Genomic DNA, 22,424 nt, shown 5'->3' on the forward strand with positions numbered 1-22,424 from the left:
AGTGTCTTCCACAACATGGCAACTGGTTAATAATGCATATGTACACACACTATTCTACGTATACATACACTTGTACCAAGAACACATGTGCTTCGTACTAAATGTAAATCGTCGAGTTACGTGGACTTTTATCTACAAAACGTGGAATCTAAATTCATTCATAATTCATTATGTGGACATCAGCATTGACAACGATTTTAGATGCTGCTCATTAAATAGTGGTGTGTGTATAGTCTTTAATATTGTTTATCCAGGATGTACTTACAAGTAAGCACCAACATTTAGAAGAATGCCTATTTCAAATGGACCAGTATATAATGTTTGCCTGTTGTTGTCTTTTCTATTCACGAGAGAGGATTTTGTGTGATTACTGATGAGGTCTCTACCTCCTACAGTTAATCTTTGCATCTCGATACTTTCTTGTATTCTCCAGTGACAGCGGATCTGTCAACTTACTATGTGACTTGTAATGTGTTTGGTGAATGGAGGGCAGGATGTTGCTGTCGGGTAGTAAGCTGAGCAGAATGTCTCTTTCATTTCAAATTTTTAACTGAAATTAAGTCAACCTTTAAATATACCTGCTTCCTGGCTTCTGAAGACAGCGACAGTGGAACTGTGGAATAGCTGTCGGTGGTGTGCAATCAAACATGGCAAAAAATTTGCTCTCAAAAAAACTCTGTATGAAAAATTGGCCTACTCTAATTGACACACTCCTTATAGCAACATTGCATATTTGGCAGGTAGAATTACTTCTAACACCGTAGAACAATAAAGTTCTATGTACTGCAACGATTGAAACAATTTATTCTATCTTTACAATGTACTTCAAAAGAAAAACACATTCCATGAAACACTGGTAACGTAATTAAAATATTTAAGGGACATTGCACTTCAAGCTGTAATTGTAATTTTCAGTGACTAAGAAATACGCGAACTGGCACACACTGCCACAATCGCAACCACACACAATAAAAAAGAAAACCAATTGATAATTAATACAAATATCGACTGATCGAAAACATGACTAACAAAGATTGATTACACACAGCGAATCTATTATATCGCCAGAAATAAAAATTGGAGCTGACAATATCATCGGCACAACCGTTGCGCCGCAATTATAATTCCTGATTAAACAGATAAAATTTCAGAATTATTACTTGGTACAGACAGCAGAGAACCAATTACGGCTCACACCATGTGTGACATTCGATATCTTCAACACGCCAAGTGTGTCAGAGTTACAGAGGACAGGGTGCCCCTCAAAAGGCATTGCCACACTAAGCTAAGCCATAAGCAAGAAGTGTAGAGGACGCACTGTGATTGCAAACAATAGGCAAATATCTGTGCCATTCAGAATTGAGTAGTAACATGTGACATCTCAGTTTTGCGGTTGATGGCATCTTAGCATTCTAGGGGAGTGCGAAGGTAGCGAAAACCGACAATAACTCAGACACAACGGCGTCGACAGACTGCTGGCATCTCCAGTTAGTGAGGGCAGATGACCACATCGTCTGCCATGATTACTTTAGGTCTAGCTTAAATTCCTTCCATTTGAGAAGCCCCAGTCTCATTGTCTGGTCATACTGTATGAATCTGATTTATGACAGCATGACAGTCTTGCTAGTTACAGCGTAAACTATTTCTGCGACTCGTTATGTGCTCCCGCTGCCCGAGTGAAGACTGTTTCCAAGACATCTGCCAGCTGGCTGTGATGGAACACAGCCACTGTAAACTACTGATGCTGTTGGTTACACCCGAGATTGACAGAAGACGTCGTGAAGCCGGCCATATCGAGAGACTGCAAGCTAGTGACTTTAATCCATTAGGAGAGGTACCTGAGTACCACCCACCTGGCTCTACATGCTACAGCCACCATAGCTGTAAGTTGTATGCTATGTTGGGGGTCCGGGTTTTCAGGCGTCATGACAATCGCCATCCACGTTACACTTTTGTTACATGTCACTCCATCTTCAATATCATGTCTGCGCCTGCATCAAATCGCTGTTGAGTCCGGATACAACATACACAGCCACCAGAGTGCTCCATTCACAGTGTTTGTTGTGTATCGGCGTACGAATAGGCGCTCCTGCTACAGAATAAATCCTGCGCTCTGGTGCAACTGATGCATATTCCATGTTTGCAACAGAAGGTTCTTAACTTAGCGCAAAATATTGCTAAGTAGACAGCAATAGCTGTTAATGGTAAGTTTGGCTTTAGCTGTCAGGCACTGAGATATTTATCCCCCGGGGTGTTACCCCTAGTATTAGATGTATAGAAGTTAACTGTGCGATTAGATCCACTCTTCCTACAAAAGGATTATTGTGAGTCATTAATTCTTAAATAAATCCCTTAATTTAGATGTAGACAGTGCTGAGCGTACGAACGATATTTGCCACCACCAAACAGATTGCGATTTGGTGCCTGTTCCATAAGATTCAGTTAAAATTGAACACGGCACATATACTGCCTAAACAAATGTATGTCATGAATAATAAGCAACTCTGACAGGTAGTCCGAATATTCCACCATGACTGCGACAAACAAAGCATTTGCAGCCAGGCATATGGCAACAACAAATTTTCCTTACACATGTGTGCAATCAGTTTTTTTAAGAATAATCACTACAGTTGATATTAAATAGAATCGATTCATTTATCCAACGTACACAAAACAGAGTCCAAGTAACCTCACGTCCCTCTGACATTCTGGAAGAGTACCTCAATGTTGAACGAATCAGTTTATGGGGAATATGAAGAGGAATGTGGCATCCGTGGAAATCTGGATTGAGGCAGGGGGATGCTAGGGTAGTCCCTGCAGTTGAGCAAAGCCGTTCTGCCAGGGTGTTGCAGCCAGCAGGAGACGCAGGTCAGAATGCCGTCTTTGGTACAAAAATGCGCAGAAAAGTATAAGGAACAATGTTATGGCAGAGCAATGGGGATATCAAGTGGGACGAGACGTGAATCGGAATGTGGACTGCTGTGTGACGCATGCTATGGTAATGCATGGAGCTGTACAAAGCCTCTGTGCACAGAGGTTAGTCGTAGTAAGGGCATCTACCTATTGAGCAGGAATCCTGCTTTCTGCTCTTCGCCTTGCAAGAGATTCTCATTTTTCACTTCGGTGTACCAATATATGTTTGAAACTTATAAACTTGCCTGGAACCACATAGTTTCATATGATCTATATGTAGACGTCTTCATTTGTGGTATGGGCATCGTGGGGAGAAGATCAGTATTGCCATAAACAAAACGTTATAATCTATTATTCTGAATTAACAGGGTTTGGAAGTAGTAACTACAATATAACAAACTGACTAATAATTAATCATAAAAAATTACTTCTTCTGATATATTATATACAATCCTTTGTTGTTTATTACATTTTTGTACAATACTTCTTGCAGTACGCATATGATTTTTTTATTTGCAAGAACTTATTGTTTAATAACAATTTGTAATTATTTGCTACTTCCATAGCGTTTTTTTACATAGATTTTCTGAGATCAGATTTGTTCGCTGTATTTTCACCCACCCACACACACACACACACACACACACACACACACACACACGCACACACATTCGATCATTTTCTCATGAGATATGATTGTAGTGGATGAAATTTAAATACCTCACAGTATTCAATTAACAACAGTCTTACACCCTGCTTTTGTGTTAGAGGATTGGTGTGCTACGAGAGAAAGTAATCTTTTGTCAAAATTTTAATGTGTTTGATCCAGTAGGTGTAATCACTTAATGAAAATAGGATGTCGGCTCGTTTCGTAAAGAACTTTATTGTTAGAAATTCGCTTAGACACACTTCTCCAGCTCCTAAGAGAAATACGAATTTTGGAGTAACGAGCATATCTCCCAATGTAACCACATTACTCTGAATCTTCATACTTCTTTGAGAATGTTTTAATTGGCATTTCTGAAGACGAAACAGGTGTAATCGAGGATTGCACGAGTCAGACATCTGTCTACTCATAATGAAGAGTGATCAGTTCCTCATCAAACATCGGATATTGCCAGGTGCACACAAGGGATATTTCCTGTAAATACGTATTTGTTGTGAAATCATTTTTTCTTTAAATATTACATAAAATTTTTTGTATGTGTAAAAGTATAGGAAACGGTTAATGAAACAGCTACGTAATCCAGTCTGGTTATCTTTAGTTTTTCATTAATAACACTATTAAATCCTTTTAAACTGCTGTTACAGCTCACTGGTCAGATCTAGTTTCCTTCCCTTTTTCCCTGCAAGCAGTAACTCTCAAGTCTCTTCAGCTCCTATCGGTGGGTGACCTGTCACATGTTTGTCCTTGGTAATGCTTGATTTTTTTGTAACTGCCTTGTCCAAAGACGTCTCTGGGTTCTTAACATCTCTGCCTTAGAGACTAGTGTTTACTCTATGTTTCTGTTGCAGCTGGAGCATTTTTTATTTTATTTTACTTTATATTTGTGGTATACAGTTAGGAAACTAGTAAATTTACAGTTGATTTACTTATTCTTTCCATAGCATTCATCGCTTGGGAATATTTACATAAACCTACATACTTTCGACAAAGAATTTAGATGTTTCTGAATGTACAGGTCATTCCTCCATTCATTCATTAGACCATAAAGATTTTTTTTTTAAGCACAATACGATGGATTAACTTCTTACAAGTCGCACGTTTACAGCAATTGAAACGTCCCCTTAGAAAAATTATACGTGACGCAATCTGACTTTCAAAAATCCCTACAAGAGAATGGCCCTGACTAAATTAACCAATACGTTTCACAAATCACTTACCTCACAAACATCTTCGTTACTCAAACTACTGCCATACATCGAGCGCAAGTACTGCTAGCTAAATAAAAGATTCAAACTACTGAAGGCACTAACTGCTGATAGACATAGTTAGCAAATGAAAGATTTTGATGGAGAACAAACAATGTATTTACCTTAAAAGTGTTCAAAACTCATAATATATACAGCAGTTCATGACATCCATTCTTACAAATTTACTGTCTCTGATAGACAGACGTCCCGACCATCCGCTCTCAAAATTCCGCAATATATCTCCCCACATCCACCACTGGTGGCGGCTCACCTCCAACTGCGCAACGCTACACGCTGTTCACAACCAGCTGCCCAACACTACAATGGCAGACAACAATGCAAACTAGCCACAGACTGCGCACAGCACAGCCAGTGATTTTCATACAGAGCGTTACATGGCGTTACCAATAAGAAAACCTAAACAGCCTACTTACATAGCCCCCATGCTCCCCACAAAAAATTTTACAAATTGTTTTGGGTAGTGGCCAATAATGATTTGATGAATTTTTTCATAATTACAATAACAAATATATCAAATGCACGCAGTTATTGATGCAATTTTGGTCAAAAGCTAAAATTTTCTCACAGTCCATAAAGACAGTCCTGATCATTCATCACAGTAAAATTGCAGTGTTTTTTTTTCTCAAAGTCTGAGCAGTAAAAGAGAATGCATACGGAAGTAGTGGATTTCCGTGCAGTCTTGAAGATATAGTGTTGTGCTTCCAACGGAAAGACAGAGCTGACTCTTGACATGCTGACAGGTAATGGGTCACAACAGAGCAAACCTACCGCAGAGTCAGTCGAAGTTTTGAAGAATATTGGTAGGTAGGTCATCACAGAGTAGACCCACTGTAGTCCTGGTAGAGATTACGGCATTGGTGGGCCACCAGAGGTGCAGACCACTGCAGTCCTTGTAGAAATAATGGTATTGGTGGCCCATCAAAGAGGCAGACCCACTATAGTCCTTGTAGAGACAGCCAGCAGCCATCTATTGCGACTGTGCAGGTGGACAATCATTATCGAGGAGTCTTGCGGAGTATATAGCACGTCCATAAACCACAACTAGTGCACGCACAAATGTTTTTGGAATAGTCCTTAGAAGACTTGCAGACAATATAGCAAGTCCATAAACCAACACTTGTGCACTCACAAAGTTTTTGGAATTGTCCTTAGAACCAGCAGTGCTGTTAACCAGTCCCTTGCTGAATTATCAACAGACGTGCAAACACTAACAGCCCTACTTCTCAAATATTGTCCATATACTATGACCAACAGAAACGTGTGCACTGATACGAATGCTTACAAGTTACTTCATTTTCTGAACTGGTGTCCATTACGATTTTATAACATGAGAATACAATTACAAAGATACAGAAAACATCATTAAAACTTAATACTACAGATAACATTTGTAGTAAAACAGGCTTTACAAAAGAATAGAAATAAACATGCACATCAGTGTTACAAGAATTATGACATAAGTACGTACATAAAGATCAGAATAACTTTTGAAACATCAGCTTCACATATGAGCAACAAAACAGAACAGAATAGATAATGTCTAAACATCTTTACAAAGTAAATAACATATTATCAGAAAAATTGTACAACGTAACTCTCATCAGATAAACACATCAAGACAGGAAGAACACAAATACCCAACGGTACACAAACACATAGTGGGATAACACAAGGAAAGGACAGGGTTTGTTTTACTGCAGTATTTTCATTATTTCCAAATGTCCTATCTGTACCTGCTTTCTGTACTTTTTTCGTATAACTTCTCAATGCATTTCTTCCAATTCATCGCAACTAATTCTCTTATATAGTCTACCCCCTCTTTTTACCATTTTTAGCGTCTAGAAAAGAAATTAATTTTTGATGATTGGAAGTCAGAGTAAGAGACCATTTTAGTTTGGACTTCCATACAGGTCACCTCTGTACTGTTAATAGTGCTGTTAACCATAGGGATTTTAGTTACAATATTAAGACTTACATTTAATGATTGTGACCGTTTACAAAATGAATCAATCATTTGAAATTCGAAACCTTTTTTATTAATCATATTCATCTATGACACTGACTAAATAACAAGTAGGAACATTTCCTCTGAATGAGCTCAAAGATTAAAGTAGACTTGCAAGTTGCAAAATCGGGTCGCTATTTCCTACAAGGGTTTTTGGCTGACCGCAGAAATACGTTTCAGGCTCTGTCAGAGGGTGAAAGTAGTGTAACGTCCACACAGAAAATTTAAGTGTCTTTTCATAACGACAAAACGAAGTAAAGATAATTTTTTTAATCGTTTTGACCTCAGAACAGTAGTCATGTCATAGTCGCAGTAAATTACTAAAAGTTTATATCACTAATTTAGGTCACCATTATCAAACGTAATAAGTCTGAAATAAGTCTGCCATTGATTATGAGAACCAGAAATACAACTGAGACCTAATCAGAGCACCTCTGTCATAGGAAACAATAATATGAGTTAGTTAAGTTAAAGTTCATCATGTAGTAATGACAAAGGAACAGCATTACGGCAACTGAACGCTGTGTAGCTTTTATCCATACAGAACACATAAATCTTAACGTCAGATTTGTTGGATTAGGATCGCTTTTGTATAACTATTTACACATCGAAGCTGACAAGTGAAAATCTCTTCTTATTAATCTGAGCAATTCTGCTGTTATTCTGATACAAACATACTCAAGTGTGAGGTGGTCCCGTTAACTTTATCAAGGTGCATTCCGATACTTCATTTAAATGTTCCATCTCATACTTGAGCGTTGTATGTTTCAAAATAACAGCAGAAATGCTAAAATTAGTAAGACAAGATTTCCACTTGTCAGGTTCATTATACAGGTATTTAGAGAACGCCGACTGCAAGTGTACTTGGTTCCTAGGTTTCATAGATTAAGGAATTCTGGAGGTGCTACAGGAGCACATCGACCCAAATATGTCGAACGACAGGGAAAGATACGAATAGAAGTATCGTAAACCAATACAAGCCTCCTACGAGTATGTAAAAGATTTAGGAATGCAATCCATTTGCCAGAGAATTACGTAGGAAGAAGAAAATGTAGATCTTGATGTAGCATGCAAGGTTGCTCCAGTCATAAGTTCGTAACGTACCAGATCTGTTATGTGTTCCTGTATTTCACTTGAAGGAGGTACAGCTTAAAAAATTGCCACACAATATGAGACAGCTTAGAGATAGAAGTAACTGTCCTAAGTTCCGTAATCGTTATATATACGTATCACATATATTATTACACAAGAATATACAATGAACACTGTGTTGCAAAATTTAGGCTTTGAAATGATTCTTTTTGGACATTTTTACATAATGTTCATGTCAGTTGCATAAAATGCCTTGAAAGAACATATATGTGATGTGTAGAAGCTCTGATTTCTTTTAATTGATGTTTTGTAACCCAAATTTTCTTAAAAGTCCATTAGACAGCAGTAAATAAGGAGTTTTGTATTTGAATAATGTAGGGTCATAGTTAACTAAGAGTACCATATTTGATACATGGGTTACAGCTACTTTTGCTTGAGAGAGACCTGCTCTAACACACGATAAATGACGTGTAGGTCAGTGGGTCACTTATTTACTGACACTTTTTTTTCAAATTATTGGCTCTTAGCGGTGCTAAGAAGTGAAATATTACGAATTTTGCAACTCGTGTATTTAAAAGTATGTTTTCAGGTCTGTAGAGGTTAACTGATTCAAATTAATCCAGGATGTGTTTGGCAATTGAGCGACGAACAAGTTACTTCCTGGATCATGTTTTTGTATGACTTGCACCAAAAAATAGGAGTGATTTTCACATAACGTGCGAGAAAAATGTTGTCAACTTATTGTTTCGAGCAAACGGAAATCTTTTGACTTGGAAACTGCGATTAATCTCGTCTTTTACGTTGTGAGACTATCCTTCAAAGTAAGGAATGGAGGAATAAGGTAGAGCACAATGCTGTAAAATTTTGCTAGCTATGAGTAACTTGGTAGCCAGCGAAGGCTGCCTGCTTTGGTTTCAGATTCCTCTGTGGAGGATACATTTTTATCCTTTTTGTGGCACAGCTAAAAGAAGTTAAATTGAAAATCAATATGGAAATCTTTTTTTATTTTATTTATTGCATGCTATACACCGTACCACTTCATTGTGACATGGGACAGTAAGTAAACACAGATTGTTTCAGTGTCCAGAATGAATAACACCTTAGTAATTAAACCTAATCCAGCCACACTGTTTTACAGATACTTTATAGTTTACTAAAATCGACTTAACAATTCCACACCTGTATAAATCTATTGGATGTGAGTTAAAGAGCTTAAACATTAAAATATAAAGATAGCGATACCGAGTTTGAAGGGCGCGATGAACCAGAACCTGAAGGTGGCTATTCAAACACTACTCGACGTCCATCTCCTGGGCACCAGCAACAGTCCAGTCAAATTGAGTATGATCTATCACCATGCAAACCGTCGAAATCCACTGTAATAGAAGTAATTGATGACAGGGTACTAGGAAACGCAGAGGAAGGCTGTTGAAGTCGTGGCTTCAATTCCTGTAGCAAACTAATATGACACTATAAGCGCATTAAAAGTAAATCAAATTACCGGTTAACTGCAAATTGTGCGTCTAGTGAAAGGGAGCAGGAGATCGTTTGAAATAAAACAGTCGGTCCCAATTACAAGCTCTGAAAGAGCATGTGGTATCACAATTTGATAGAGAGAGGTCGTGTGGATCTACAGTTCACTGTTGGCAGTAGAAGCGTCTAAAATGGTTGACTTGGACAATTTCAAAGCTTCGAATTCCTTTATCGACAGTCTTAAAGCTGAGTATCGCATTTCATCTAGGAATTTTATTACATTTGTCACACAGAAAGACACCGAAGACGATAATAGTACACGTCAGAAGTCACAACAGTTTGTGGAAGAGGTAAACATGTTTATGACAGAGCAGAGTGTGGAGAGAGAAAATGTTTGGAACAGTGACCAGAGCCAATTTCAGTACGAAATATCTTTCACCATGTACGCTATCCCACAGAGCAGAGAAAACTACAGCTGATGTGTTGTAGTCCTCTACATAGTTCTGCGCACAGCTACACAATTGATGTCGCTTTATCAGTGACAGACTGACTAGCAAATAAGTTGTACATCTGTTTTCAAAGGAAAAAAAAACTATTACCCAAAATATTTCAAAGGAACTTGAAACAACCTGATCACGTAACATTCATGCGGACGCAAGCAAAAGTAGAACAATGACCAAAGAACAACATGAAAAGATTTGTAACTTTAGTCCTTAGCGAACATGCTGGAAGTGAAAATAACGTGTTGCTGTGTAATTGATAGTGAGCATATACTCGTTGTATTCGTCTAGGTGCCAGTTTTCCAAACAAAGTAGTTACGCTAAATATATTCCACTAAAATCACCATACACTACTCTCTCTTGATGTTTACATCTTCCGCCAATATAAGCTCTATATCAAAAGGATTGCTGGTTATGTAAGACTACGATGTTCCAAAGCACAAGCGAAAAGACACGTAAGTATGTCATGTTACACTACGCTCTGTGATGTACAATCAAGTTTCTACAACAGAGTATACGCATATATTTCAATATACTTGGCAAAAGGCCTGTTATGACACTGACATACGCACATTATCATTTAAAATTGCAATTAATGGCATTTTGTTACTGGACTGATTGAATACGAGAGTGATTTTGAGTATAGAAATATGGGTTTAGTGAGGTGCTGACTTTGTTCTCGTCCACATTATTTTAAAAACTTCCGCATCTGCAGAATGAGGATTGGTTTAAGCACTATCAGGTGTGTAGGATATATGTGTTTTGAGCTATATGATTACTTTAGGCAGAGTATTTTTGCACTGTTGACTGAAAATGCGTGTTACACTGACGTCATTCAATTACGTGTTAATATTCTTCCAAATCCCTATTTACCATTTAATTACATCATATTACTTTATTTCTCTGTATCAAAATGCCACTTGTGGTAGAACACAACGTTCTGCATATAAATTATTCTGACCACTGGTTTTTCTACGATCGGGTGTTATTTTAAACATGGTTCTGTGCGGTTCCAACAGTTCGTTGTCAAAGCTATTCCTTGTTAGTAAAAAATACGAAAGTTGCCCATAACATTGTTTACAAAGCAGGAGAGGATGAAGAAATTAAAAGCTCATCAACAAAATGGATATTATACTGTTAATGGGGATGTACTCCAAGGAAGTCTACATTCGTGACTTCCTGATCATGTTCAGCAGGGGCTGCAGGAACAGAAGTGCGTGTGCTCTGTAGGAAAAAAGTGTTTGACATTTGCTGTATCAACAGTAAATGATAAGACCTCAGAGTTCATCTTTGTTGACACATCTGTCCGCTTATTTATTACAGAGTACGAGGTAGTTCCAGATGAGAATCGATAGTGAGGTGCGACAGACTGTCCATAGTCCTCGAGATCACACCAGAATTTACAGCTAGGGGAAGAGCCCGAAATGGCGGCGGATCAGAGTTCAAGTGGCTATCCTCATAAATTATTATTTACATACATTATTTCGGGTTTTTTGTTTCCCTCGTTTTTGTAACAGGCTTACTCCTAACCGAAGTCAGCTTTATGATACTAGTTGCTACATTGTTAGTCATGAAATAAATATATATGTTTATATCACCGCCACGAATCAGCCGAAGGTTGAAAAATATGTAAAAGCTCAAAAATCAACATTTATTTTGGTCAATGGCCCTTGCATACAATCGTGATTGTTGACCTTTAGAAAGAAAGCGGCAGAGGAATAAAAATCGATATCGAAGTATATTTTTGTGCGTAAGAAGCCACGTAATGTGGGAAGATAACTATTTCTTGAGAAATGGGACACAAGCTCGGATATTGATGTGGTGGGAAATCAGTGGGGTCTTTTTTTGAAAGGAACCATTCTGACATACTCCTTAAGCCACAAACGAAATTCTCACAAAGTCGAATGAGATATGATATCTCTCCACTCGAAGTGAGAAAGGCTGTACCATTCGTTATGAAGATTTGTCTTCAGTAAAACTTAACAGAATGTCGTCTCTGCCATGATTACTTCCAGGTAACAGTCAAAATGTCATCAAATTGTTTGGTTTACTTGATTTTTAATATTACTAATTTCTTCTTCATCGTGAAGTCACTCAAAAAATATAGAAAATCTCTCCATACGTCTTCCTCAGACAACTGATTAAAAGATAGTAAGTATATAAGTATTCGAAAGAAGCAGTAGGAAAGTAAATGGTAGCAGGATACGTGAAACGATACAGTGACATCGGAATTTGCTGTTTGCAAGATCTGAAAGCTGTGAAGCGATGTTAATCGTTATTCATAGTTCTACTCTATTTATAGGAAGAGCAAACGGATATTCGTCTTGTTGCAACACCTTTGGGGAAGTGCAGCGCAACTGAAATTAATAGTGGTCTTAGCTATCTATGGCCCACAACGTCTCTGTGCATGAGGTTCAAGTCTATATTACTTCCTGCAAAAGTGTTTATTAACGTGGCTTGTTTCTGTTCCTCTAGAACCATCTTCAGATCTGCAAATTTCGCTTACAGGAGGCAGCATGTGAAGGTTGCTGTGTGCGGACGGGCTACTCCCGTAATCGAAATTTGCATATCTGAAGATGTTTCTAGAGGAACAGAGACCAGCAACTTGAATTACATTTTTGCAATCAAGACGGATTATAAGTTTAAAAAGTGATTGCGGTATTCCACCAGACATTACGTCTGTTTTTTGCAAAATGCGAGGTTCAAGGCATTTAAAAACAATTTATTTCACTTCATTTTTCTAAGGAGAAGATGACATAATTCACTTCCACTTGGAAGAATGTACTACATATATAACTAATATGTCATTTATGCTAAAACCCAAAACAATTAAACATTTCTCATGTTAAGTACGTACGTGTACCTATGTGGAGCTGTTAGTGATATGTGAAGCATCGACTCTTTCTCTGTAAGTCGTTCCTTGTGTGACATTCCCTCTAACAGAAGGGTGAGGGACAAGGTTGTAATTCGAAAGAATTTACACATTTTCGCTTCTAGCCGGCTGGGTATTTGATCTTTAAATTATTTCCTTATTTCTTATCCACTTTTTAAGTGCTCCAGTCTTTATCTGCATTTTAAATGCATTTTCCAAGTCACAACATTGTCTTGTGTTAAATTATTACTTATTAAGGTGCACGACCAACGCAGTATTCGGAAACCGTCAGTACTTTATATAGGATGTCTTTCCTAAGAGACGCTACGCGCCCTTTCTCTAGAGCTGTACCACATATTTGCCATTTTCGTTTTGAATTGTGAAGCTAGACTCAATCCTAACAAATAATGCTCATATAGTCTTTCGTATGACGGCCAGTGTCTACAGAAGGCGTCAGTTGGTTCTTCTTTACACGCAAAATGATTTTTTAAGGAGGGGAATTTTACGTGCCCATAGGATATAGTGCTCCCACATTTAATCTCCTGCATAAGTATGTGTATAACTTGGCATAACAATCTGTAACTTAAAAATTAACCAGATATTTCAAATATATTTAATGTATTATACAGGACTTAAAGGTGTACATCTCGAAAAAATTACAAATGCTGCTTTATTGAGAAAAAAATTATTCCTTTCCAGCATGTGCCTAAATTGAGTTGTACTAATGTTAATAAGTATTATCAGCAATTTCTAGAAAATCGCTTCTGTAGAAATTTGTCTTCTAATTGCGGATTTGACAAGTACTGCCCCTAAGGCGTGTGTGAAAATATCAACTCAATTGTGTTGCTGAGCCTTGGCAGTTAATTTCCCTGGACACCTGTCTTTTCGTTCCCTCGCCTCTACTACAATAACACACAACGCAAAAAAAAAAGGAAGGGAAGAAAAAAGCAAATTATACGACCCAGTATGGTAACCAGTTTTACTGAATGCTGTAGTTGTAATGCTGATAATACGTATGACGCAGCGAACGGTCACAGATCCTTTCAAGTACAAGGAAAGTCAATCTGCTGCTAGTTGCTGCAACCAGAGTTCACGGAACGGAAAATCAGGAGGGAACTTAACGATAACATTCGATGACGCCATTGGGTGTCTAAAGATATATAATTGGAAATATAACGCAGAGAGCGGTAGTAGTTTTTGTCGAGTACAATGAAGGCTGCTTTGTTGCTTGTTGCTGGTAAGTATTGGTAGAATTTATTATCTTTCATTCACGATAAACCTATTTTTCTTAACTCCAATCTACATTATTTCTCATGTATTGGTCCGTGTGAAATGCTATATCCATGTATTGAAAGATGGTTGTATAGCGGAAAGAAAAATAAAGCATCCAGTAGACTTTAAAACGCATATCTTATTCGAATGAGAACTTTTTAATCTTCGCTACTGTGGAGCTTATCTCGTCTACTGTAAGCTGTTTGCTATATCGAATCATCAGCAGAGTGCATTAAGCAACTGAGTAAAGCACTTAGACCACATTACATTCTTGTATCATAAGAAAATACTCACATATACTCTCCTGTGTATAAAACTCTTGCACAATAAGTGCTTCACGATGGAATTTAGACAGTTACAACCCGATCGTTATTGCACGAGTATTTTCCGTGTACAACCACCTTTTAAATTAAAAAAAAGAAGAAAAAAAAAGAAAGGCAACGAACGGCTGTCTTACTGTAGAAAGCCGTAATTATGTATGACAAAGTTGTATGAATGAATTTAGAAATCAGAATAAAAGGTTTTTCATCTCCAGAACGATTGAAAGCTGCTTCTGGTAAATAGCTAATTACACTTAATTCACGCAAACACTGGACAACGAAGGTCACGCCTGAGCTTAGATGTAAAAGAAGAAGCGTTAAATGAACTCCAAAGACGGAAGATCTGTGATGAAATATTTTTAATAAACATTTTAATTGTGACTAGCAACACTTCATAGATACGATATTGCGTCGCGCAATTCACGATAATGCTGCCTCTTTGAAAACATCTTTAGTCGTAACAGAAAGTAATTAATTCCTTATCTGATTCTATTCGAGTAGTGCCGTAGAAACTATCCTTTAAGGCTACAACCTATTGCCAGTAGTAATTTTATGAAGAGATATGTCATTTACAGAACACAACATAAGATCATAAAATTACTTTGGCTACAAGACAGCCAGTATACTTTTGTCACTCAAGCATGTATTGCTCTTCTATCACATTTCGTTTCAACTGATTGTCTTCGTTACCATAGCAGTGCTGCACCACATGAAGAACCATAGTTGCTACAGCTTTCTATTACAATGACTACTTGATTGAAAATGAGTTGTCAATTAAACGGTTCCTTTTTCTTTTACCTATATTTTTCCATTATGGTTTTCTTGGAAGTTATGATGAGAGGATAGGACTACGTTGATGGTTTGACTAAACCAATGTTATGTTCCAAGAAAGCTCCTATTGTACTGGCTTGCGTATAACACAACTATAAAATTACTGGATGGATCTTACTTTGCGGTGAGTTGCTAGCGGTACGATATAATGCTTTTTATGAAATTCAATATAGACAGTAGTCTCTTTTTGATAGCGACCAACTTGAATAAACCTGGGCCACACTGATTTTTAATTAACTCCAAAAACCTTCTTGCTACCACGTACTACGCACATACACGTGTGCTCCCTCACTTATACCTTACCTTTCGGTATTCTCGTACGTTGTCCACTAAATGACAATTCGGAACTGTATCGAATATTGTTCGGAATATTTCAAGGAACGAGGCTTCGATGTCGGCGACATACTGTGATTCCTAGTTGATGAGTACCACAAGACTTCTGTTTGCTGAATCAGTTTGGTTTCTTATGGAGGACAATTCCGTCTTCCGGGGTTCATTTATTCTGCAACGACAACGAGTTAAGCATTAAATCATGTGTTCTTTTTTCGAGTCGCTTGGAATGCTTTGCCTCTCTTTCGACTTACGATTTACTTCTGCTGGATCGGCAGAAAGTTGTGTATAGGGCCTTAAAGAGATCTTCTCAGATCCAGATACATTTCCACTATTGAGCGGTTTTAGTTTCTATTCCTCGATCAGTTACGTCCATGTCGAATAGATGGGTCTTATGAGACAAATCAGCGAAATCTCCTTGTGTGGTGAAATAGTTTCGGAAAAGCGAAATCAGTAATCCTGCCTTATCGCCGTGATTTGTTGCGAGGGTTCCAGTACGGTCAAAGAGTGACTTAATAAGTGTAGTAGATGTATATATTGGACCAATACATGTTAAGATTTTTGGTCAGATCGGCTAGTGATTGTTTAATTTAAATCTCATGGCTGCTTTCAGGTTTTGCTTTTAACAAGGCTCCGAAGTCCTCTAAACTTGTACTGAAGCTCTTAATGTTTTGACAGAAACTTACTAACGTATCACTCGAACTGTGACGGTCTTTGCATTTCTCTGAAACCTTACTCCGCACATACAGGTCTAAGATGCCGTTTGCAAATACTCGTGGAGTTGACCATTTCGTGTTTCTCACCCTCGTCACTAAAGGAGCTGGATATTCGATCTTGACAGCTGAAATACACTACAGTTCAATTCCTGATATTTCTTCTGAGGGGGAATTCTTTCCTATATCCAGTAACATTCTATTGACACCAATAGCCGTTGAATTAGTAACAGCCCTATGATCACTGACCTTCTCGTTCATAATAACTGATTCGCGAACTATAAGTCTGTTCCATTTAAGAGATTTCCCTAATAGTCACTTCTGTAAGTAAAATGCTGGAGATACTTGTCAGATATGAAGTGAAATGAGCATATGGCATTTGTGATAAAAATTGCCAAGAACAGTCTCATACAAATCCTGCCTGTGACACCAGTTTTAATCGAATGGCTCTATCATTTAATAGCTATATGTATTTTGAGAGTTAGTGACTGGTGTTGCAATCCTTCTACACTTGAGAAATAAAGAAGCATGTCGCTAAAATGTGATACGTACTGGAATGCGCACGCAACACCTCTTGTAGCAATGGTGAAAAGAGTACTCCAGCTTTATTTATGCAACAAAAAAGTTACTGCACCAGTTACATTTTTCTGACTTAGGACAATAGTTTTCGCAAATTTTATTTCACCTTAGAGTGCTGTTGGAAGCAACATAAGTTTTAGATCATTTGCCTGCGTGTGTGTTATTCAATGATTTTTCCCATGCGATCGTCTCTTTATGTAATTCTAAGAGGATACTACCGATCCGACAGAGAGAGGATACCTTAGTCTTCTTGGTAGATGCCATCGTGCCGAAGAACATTAAACTGTACAGAGGGGTGGACACGGTCCCCAAGCACAAACGCAAACTATTTTAGATTAATTATGCCTTCCATTATCAAGAATAACCGACACGAATACATTCCTCAGACCATAACGCCTCTCACTGAATGCAGGTTGTTTGCCCTGAGATGTTTTACGCCGTACACGCCGCCCGACTTATACCCGATCGAGCATAAAACGTCTTTCGCCTAAAACTATGGCTCAAAGCAGGTCCGGTTCAGGTATTGGAGTGAAAATTGAACCCTTCGTCGCCGGTGAACAGCAGTCGACGTGAGCGTACGAATGTGGCACCTGCTGTGGACAGCGGTAAATAGGAACTTTTGTTGGATGGTTGTTAGGCAGACATTGTTGGTAGTCCTTTTGGTTCATCTGGGGCGTCTTTCCCTCAACTGTTGCATGCCTTTTCATCCGTACACATCTCCGCACCTGTCTTTCGCTCCTGTCATCTATGGCCCATTCTGCCCCACTGGTCATGGTGTCAGTTATCGATAGTGCAATTTTACCAGGCACAGTTCACTTTAAGCAGGGTGACACTTGAACAGCTTACAAACTGAGACGTGCATCCACTCTTGCCCCGAAAGGCAATAATCATACCCTTTTGGACGTCAGATAAATAGCTTCGTTTCCGCATTATGACACCGACTTCACTGTCCCCCGCGGCTCCCTGATGATCTTTATGTAGCCTCCACTGTCAATGCTGCGCCCTACCTTCATTGAGTTGTTATCTGGCGCTGATGTCGAACAAAGGCGGTGGTCACATTACTGTGAGGGAACCGTGTATGTACTAGTATCTTGGACTTAATGTAGATAGTGAAAGGACTCTGATGTCTCCCATCGTACAATATGCGGAACATCACAAGAAGTTATGTGAGACATTCCATTCAAGGCTGTCACGTCTTTGCCTCTAAATTTAGTTTGAATGTAAAAGAAAAACAAACAAATACTAATCATCTCCATCACGGGATTTCAGAGGACGAACAGGGACAATATTTTAATAGGGTACGTTCATTATCTTGATGAGGAGCAAAAGACTTTACAGAGCCATCCACTTGGAGATATGTGTGCTTTTCAGCGAAACCCCAGCTACATGATCGTAGCGAGGAAGGCTTCCAGCTCTGTAATACTTTTTATTCTTTACGACTAAGGGTAGAGCGGGCTGTTTGATGTCAAAACCAATGAAGAATCTAACTTTATCAGCCAAATATCTTGCTAGCTTTTAGTGTGGCAGAGCGTTACTAAAAAGGCAAACCTTCCCAAACATAATTAAGGAAAGAAATATTATTGTCAATTTAATTGTGTGATAATATCAGACAAACAAGAACTTAAAAAACCACTGTATTTGTTTATTGGAACACGAAATTAATTAGGAGAGTTTGTCCGACGTGAGCATATCGTGCATGTCGCTGTTGATTCGTTTTTTTTTATGTTCTGGGACGAGTGGACTGTTCAAATAACACCAATGTAGCATACAGTAGTGTTGCATTGCTAAGTGGGAGAGTTCCACTAGCAGCCATTAGACGAAATGGCGATCTGTAATTACGTTCACTGACTTTTACAGCACTGGTAGCAGTGGCGGAGGTCCACGGACAACCAGAAGAGTCGACCACCGCCAACATCGGGAATGAGAATCTAAGCTCCGGAAATATCACGGCTGAGAATAGATTTCTGGGAAGGTCGTCCTACACGGAAGATGATGATACCATTTGTGTCGCAGCAGACAACAGGTTCTACTTGTATGCTAATTCGTTGAAGCTGTATTCTTGCTACAACCAACTACCGAAAGGTAAGTTACTTTGAACAAAACTGTTTTCTGTTCAAAATTGACAAGATAAAACCAGTTTGTTCAGCATAAAAATTCGCGTAGGGTTCCACAGCGAAAGTGAAAATATGAGTGAAATCAAATCATCAATGAACAGTGGCTACCCTTGCCTCGCCGAAATGACGAAATTCCAACTTTTCATGTTTCTTCACCAAAACCATTCAGAGCAATTTGCTGCGCATATTTAGTCCACCTTTTAAAATAATTTTCTTTCCCCTTAAAACATCTTGTTGGCATTAAATTGGGGCACAGACTCATTCACTGAATTAGTGACACATCAACAATGTAATGTCGGAGCGAAATATAATCTACTTATAGACTATCACACACCGTACTACAATCAACCGTATAACCATCGAAAAAAATGTCCCAAATTTCAGGAATTTATAAATAGCAGCATGCCTCACATTTTAATCAGGAGTCACTGAAGGTTGAATAAAGAACCTGATAAAAGCACGTTACTTAGGCGTAGTACCAGTTAAGATATCCATTGAGTTAGAAGTTCTGCCTGCACGCGTGTTGGTTAGCACGAGAGTACATGAAAGTTAAATAATGAATCTTTAGATGGACATGTCTACAAAACAAGAGGTAAAATCTACATGTATAGTAAGTTTGTTACTACACAAACACGACATTCTCTAGCTAGTCTTTTCGTGGCCACTGTTGTAAGCAGGCTGATACATTGCAGTCACAAAGAACAGTAGCTAAGGAAAACGCACCTTCTATCGGAGCTTTCAGAAGAGCTGAGCTTATACTGTGAAATTGCTCATCGTGTTCTAGCAAAATATCACGATTAAAACTCACCATGAGCCGACCGAAATGCTCCAGCCTTAGGCGCCATAATATTGGGGACGATTATTAAACAGAAGGTTGCCTCGCATCTCGCACAAAGCTGAAGTCCATAACTTCACAGAGATCGTGCAGAGTATCATGGGCGCAGTTTCAAGAGAATAATTCTTCAAACTCTAACAAAATGTGAATCTTCTAGAGTTGGGGAAAATGAAAGGTCTCACTACTACAAACTTTTGGTCTGTCTCAAAACAATTAACATTTTGGTGATCTTGCGCTCTCCAAACTTGGCATTCTGAGTGATGGAGAAAGATACCTGAGTCATTCAGTGTTTCTACAGGGTGATTGGGTCGTTTAGCATCCGCAGTTCTGATTTTGACGACGGTTCTGACAGCGCGGCGCAATTGTAAATTCTTTGTGATTGCGTTTATCTGTTGTCTATTCAAGTCTAATAATTGAATTTATGTCAGCGATGGGTCTCTACCTGTGTCCTTTGATGTTCGTGACTATTAAGTATCGTGAAGGCTAAGTCCCATCACAAAATTAGCAATCAACTATCCCGTTATCTGTCTAAACGGTAAAGATGATTTTACTTCACTCCGACTTCTGACTAATACTTCCAACCGTAAAACTTTTAAACTTCACATCGTCTTTAAAACAACCTAGGAGCGCTTAGCATCCGTACTACTATTGCAAGAGTACAAGAGAGAAATGACGTTACATTATAGTCACCGCAAACTTACAGCTCGATAGGGCTACACCCCTCTTCTAGGAAAAATGTTATGTTTGGTCAGTTTATGATCTGGGCTTTAACCTCAGTAAATAATAATTTCTTGAATCCTTTCTGTTCCGTATCATATGGTATTCTCTCAATGAGTCCTTTCTTTATGATAAGCATTAGTGTTTACATAACATTCTTGTTAATTAAACTGTCAAGAGTGTAAATTTTGTTGTCAGTAGCTGTAATCACTGTCAAGATGACTGATTTTTCCATTTCCTTTTGCAACAAAAGGGGGTTCGTTATAGGTTGGGCGAACGTTCAGACGGCGGAATACCGTTCCTGACCTGTACACGAAGGACAGAGTAAACGCATTTCATCCAGTCACGTTGGATCGTTCTACTGTTAAGATGGTCTCACGTACGACAAAGTTTTACGGTTACTGGGGACCAGCGATGCTGGCCATTTCCAAATCACACACTCAGGGATTGCCAGATCAGTTCTCAGCAAATGAAACCGAGGTCCCTCAGGTTATCGTCATTTGCCTCGTCGCAGGATACACGTGTTGCTCACTGAATGCTTCGCACGCCAGGAGCATTACCCTCCTAGAGGAACTTGGTTCTAGTGACACCCTTAAACTTTCGAAATACGCTATAAGTCAGGTTTATTCGCGTCGTCAATCTTCCAACTGTCTGCTATAGTACCAGTAAGGATAGGAACCCTGTAACGTAGCACACTGTGTGACCCCAAATTATCTCTGATACACGACCATAACATAATCTTGTCACAATGCTGACAGTGAAATTCGCGCTATGTAAAAAAGGTGAAGGCTTAGCGTTGTCTTATCACTAGTAAAATTAAACTGCTATGTTATTTTTGTACTTCCTATCTTTAGCAAAGCGCATTTCTCTTCGTTGCAGTTTACGTGGTGAAACCAAAGAGTCAGTGTAAACCATACCTGTCAGATTGTCCCAGGAACTAGGAGTATTGCCAGTTCGTTGCCTCAGCTTGAATCGTCTGCGAGGGAGTGGAGACTAAATGGCTGACCTGCTGACTGAAGACATCTGCTGTTTCCAGACGAGCCAAGAAACTGCAAGAGTGTCAGAAGTTGACACATTTATTTAAACATAAACAATGGAATCTACACATCCTATTCTGTGTCAGTTTCTGATTACTTCACGACATGCAGTAAATATCATTACTGTAAAGATTAGTATTAAAAACATTGCGTTTGTATTCTTTTTATGTTTCTGTTGTTTCCCAAACAGTTGTATGCCGACGCAAGAAAAGTGTAGTTTCATGACGTCAACTGTTACATTAAACGATAGAAGATATTTCTCTACCTACAGGTTCACGTAATTACTGACAAACTACGGCTTGTTATTAATAACATCAAATGCATTTCATCCGTTATCCACGCTGACCTCCTAAATTCCCAGTATCCAAATCCAACCTTAACACACTGACTGCCACGAGGACACCGGCGGCCACAGCAAAGACATACGATTGACGCCTCGGCTGGACCTTACGTGGCATGGGAAAATCGTGAAACATTTCTAATCCAGAGGAAATGGTGTCATATCTCACGGTTCTATATAAATTTATTGCAAGCTATTTGAAATATCACGACAAGATGCGTGTTCGCATTATCGAAGTAGTAAAACTGACCGTCTACCGTCTCAATTACTAGATCTTGTCGACTGAAGAGTAAGTAAAGGTGCGTACCGAAAAGTAATGCCTCCGAATTTTTATATGTGAAAACTTATAAAGCTTTTTAAATAAAATAAACTTTATTAACACTTTACATTCTTATTCTTCCTGTCACTATGTTTATCCAAACAAGAGAACAGTTTCTTGATACCTTCACTGTTGAATGTTTGACTTTGTTCAAGGGGCCACAACATTAATTCTACTTGCACAGCTTCATCACTATCAAAGTGAAACCCTCTAAAAGTTTTCATCGA

General features: G+C 38.6%; 1 protein-coding gene across 1 annotated transcript; it reads left to right on the forward strand.

Annotated features, from left to right (window-relative positions):
* Positions 1-13,889: 13,889 nt before the first annotated feature.
* LOC124777346 lies at positions 13,890-21,806 on the forward strand. Its single transcript, XM_047252711.1, has 3 exons — positions 13,890-14,027; positions 18,693-18,917; positions 21,381-21,806. Exons 1-3 carry the CDS (start codon positions 14,000-14,002, stop codon positions 21,440-21,442), a joined length of 315 nt encoding a protein of 104 aa, XP_047108667.1. The 5' UTR covers positions 13,890-13,999; the 3' UTR covers positions 21,443-21,806.
* Positions 21,807-22,424: the final 618 nt, after the last annotated feature.

Source organism: Schistocerca piceifrons, chromosome 2 (assembly GCF_021461385.2).
Source record: "Schistocerca piceifrons isolate TAMUIC-IGC-003096 chromosome 2, iqSchPice1.1, whole genome shotgun sequence".
Classification (NCBI taxonomy): Eukaryota; Metazoa; Arthropoda; class Insecta; order Orthoptera; family Acrididae; genus Schistocerca; species Schistocerca piceifrons.

Coding starts and splice junctions, on each gene's coding strand:
- LOC124777346 (XM_047252711.1), top strand. CDS start 14,000: ATGAAGGCTGCTTTGTTGCTTGTTGCTG. Junction 14,028..18,692: donor TGCTTTGTTGCTTGTTGCTG/GTAAGTATTGGT, acceptor TGACTTTTACAG/CACTGGTAGCAGTGGCGGAG. Junction 18,918..21,380: donor CTACAACCAACTACCGAAAG/GTAAGTTACTTT, acceptor TCTTCGTTGCAG/TTTACGTGGTGAAACCAAAG.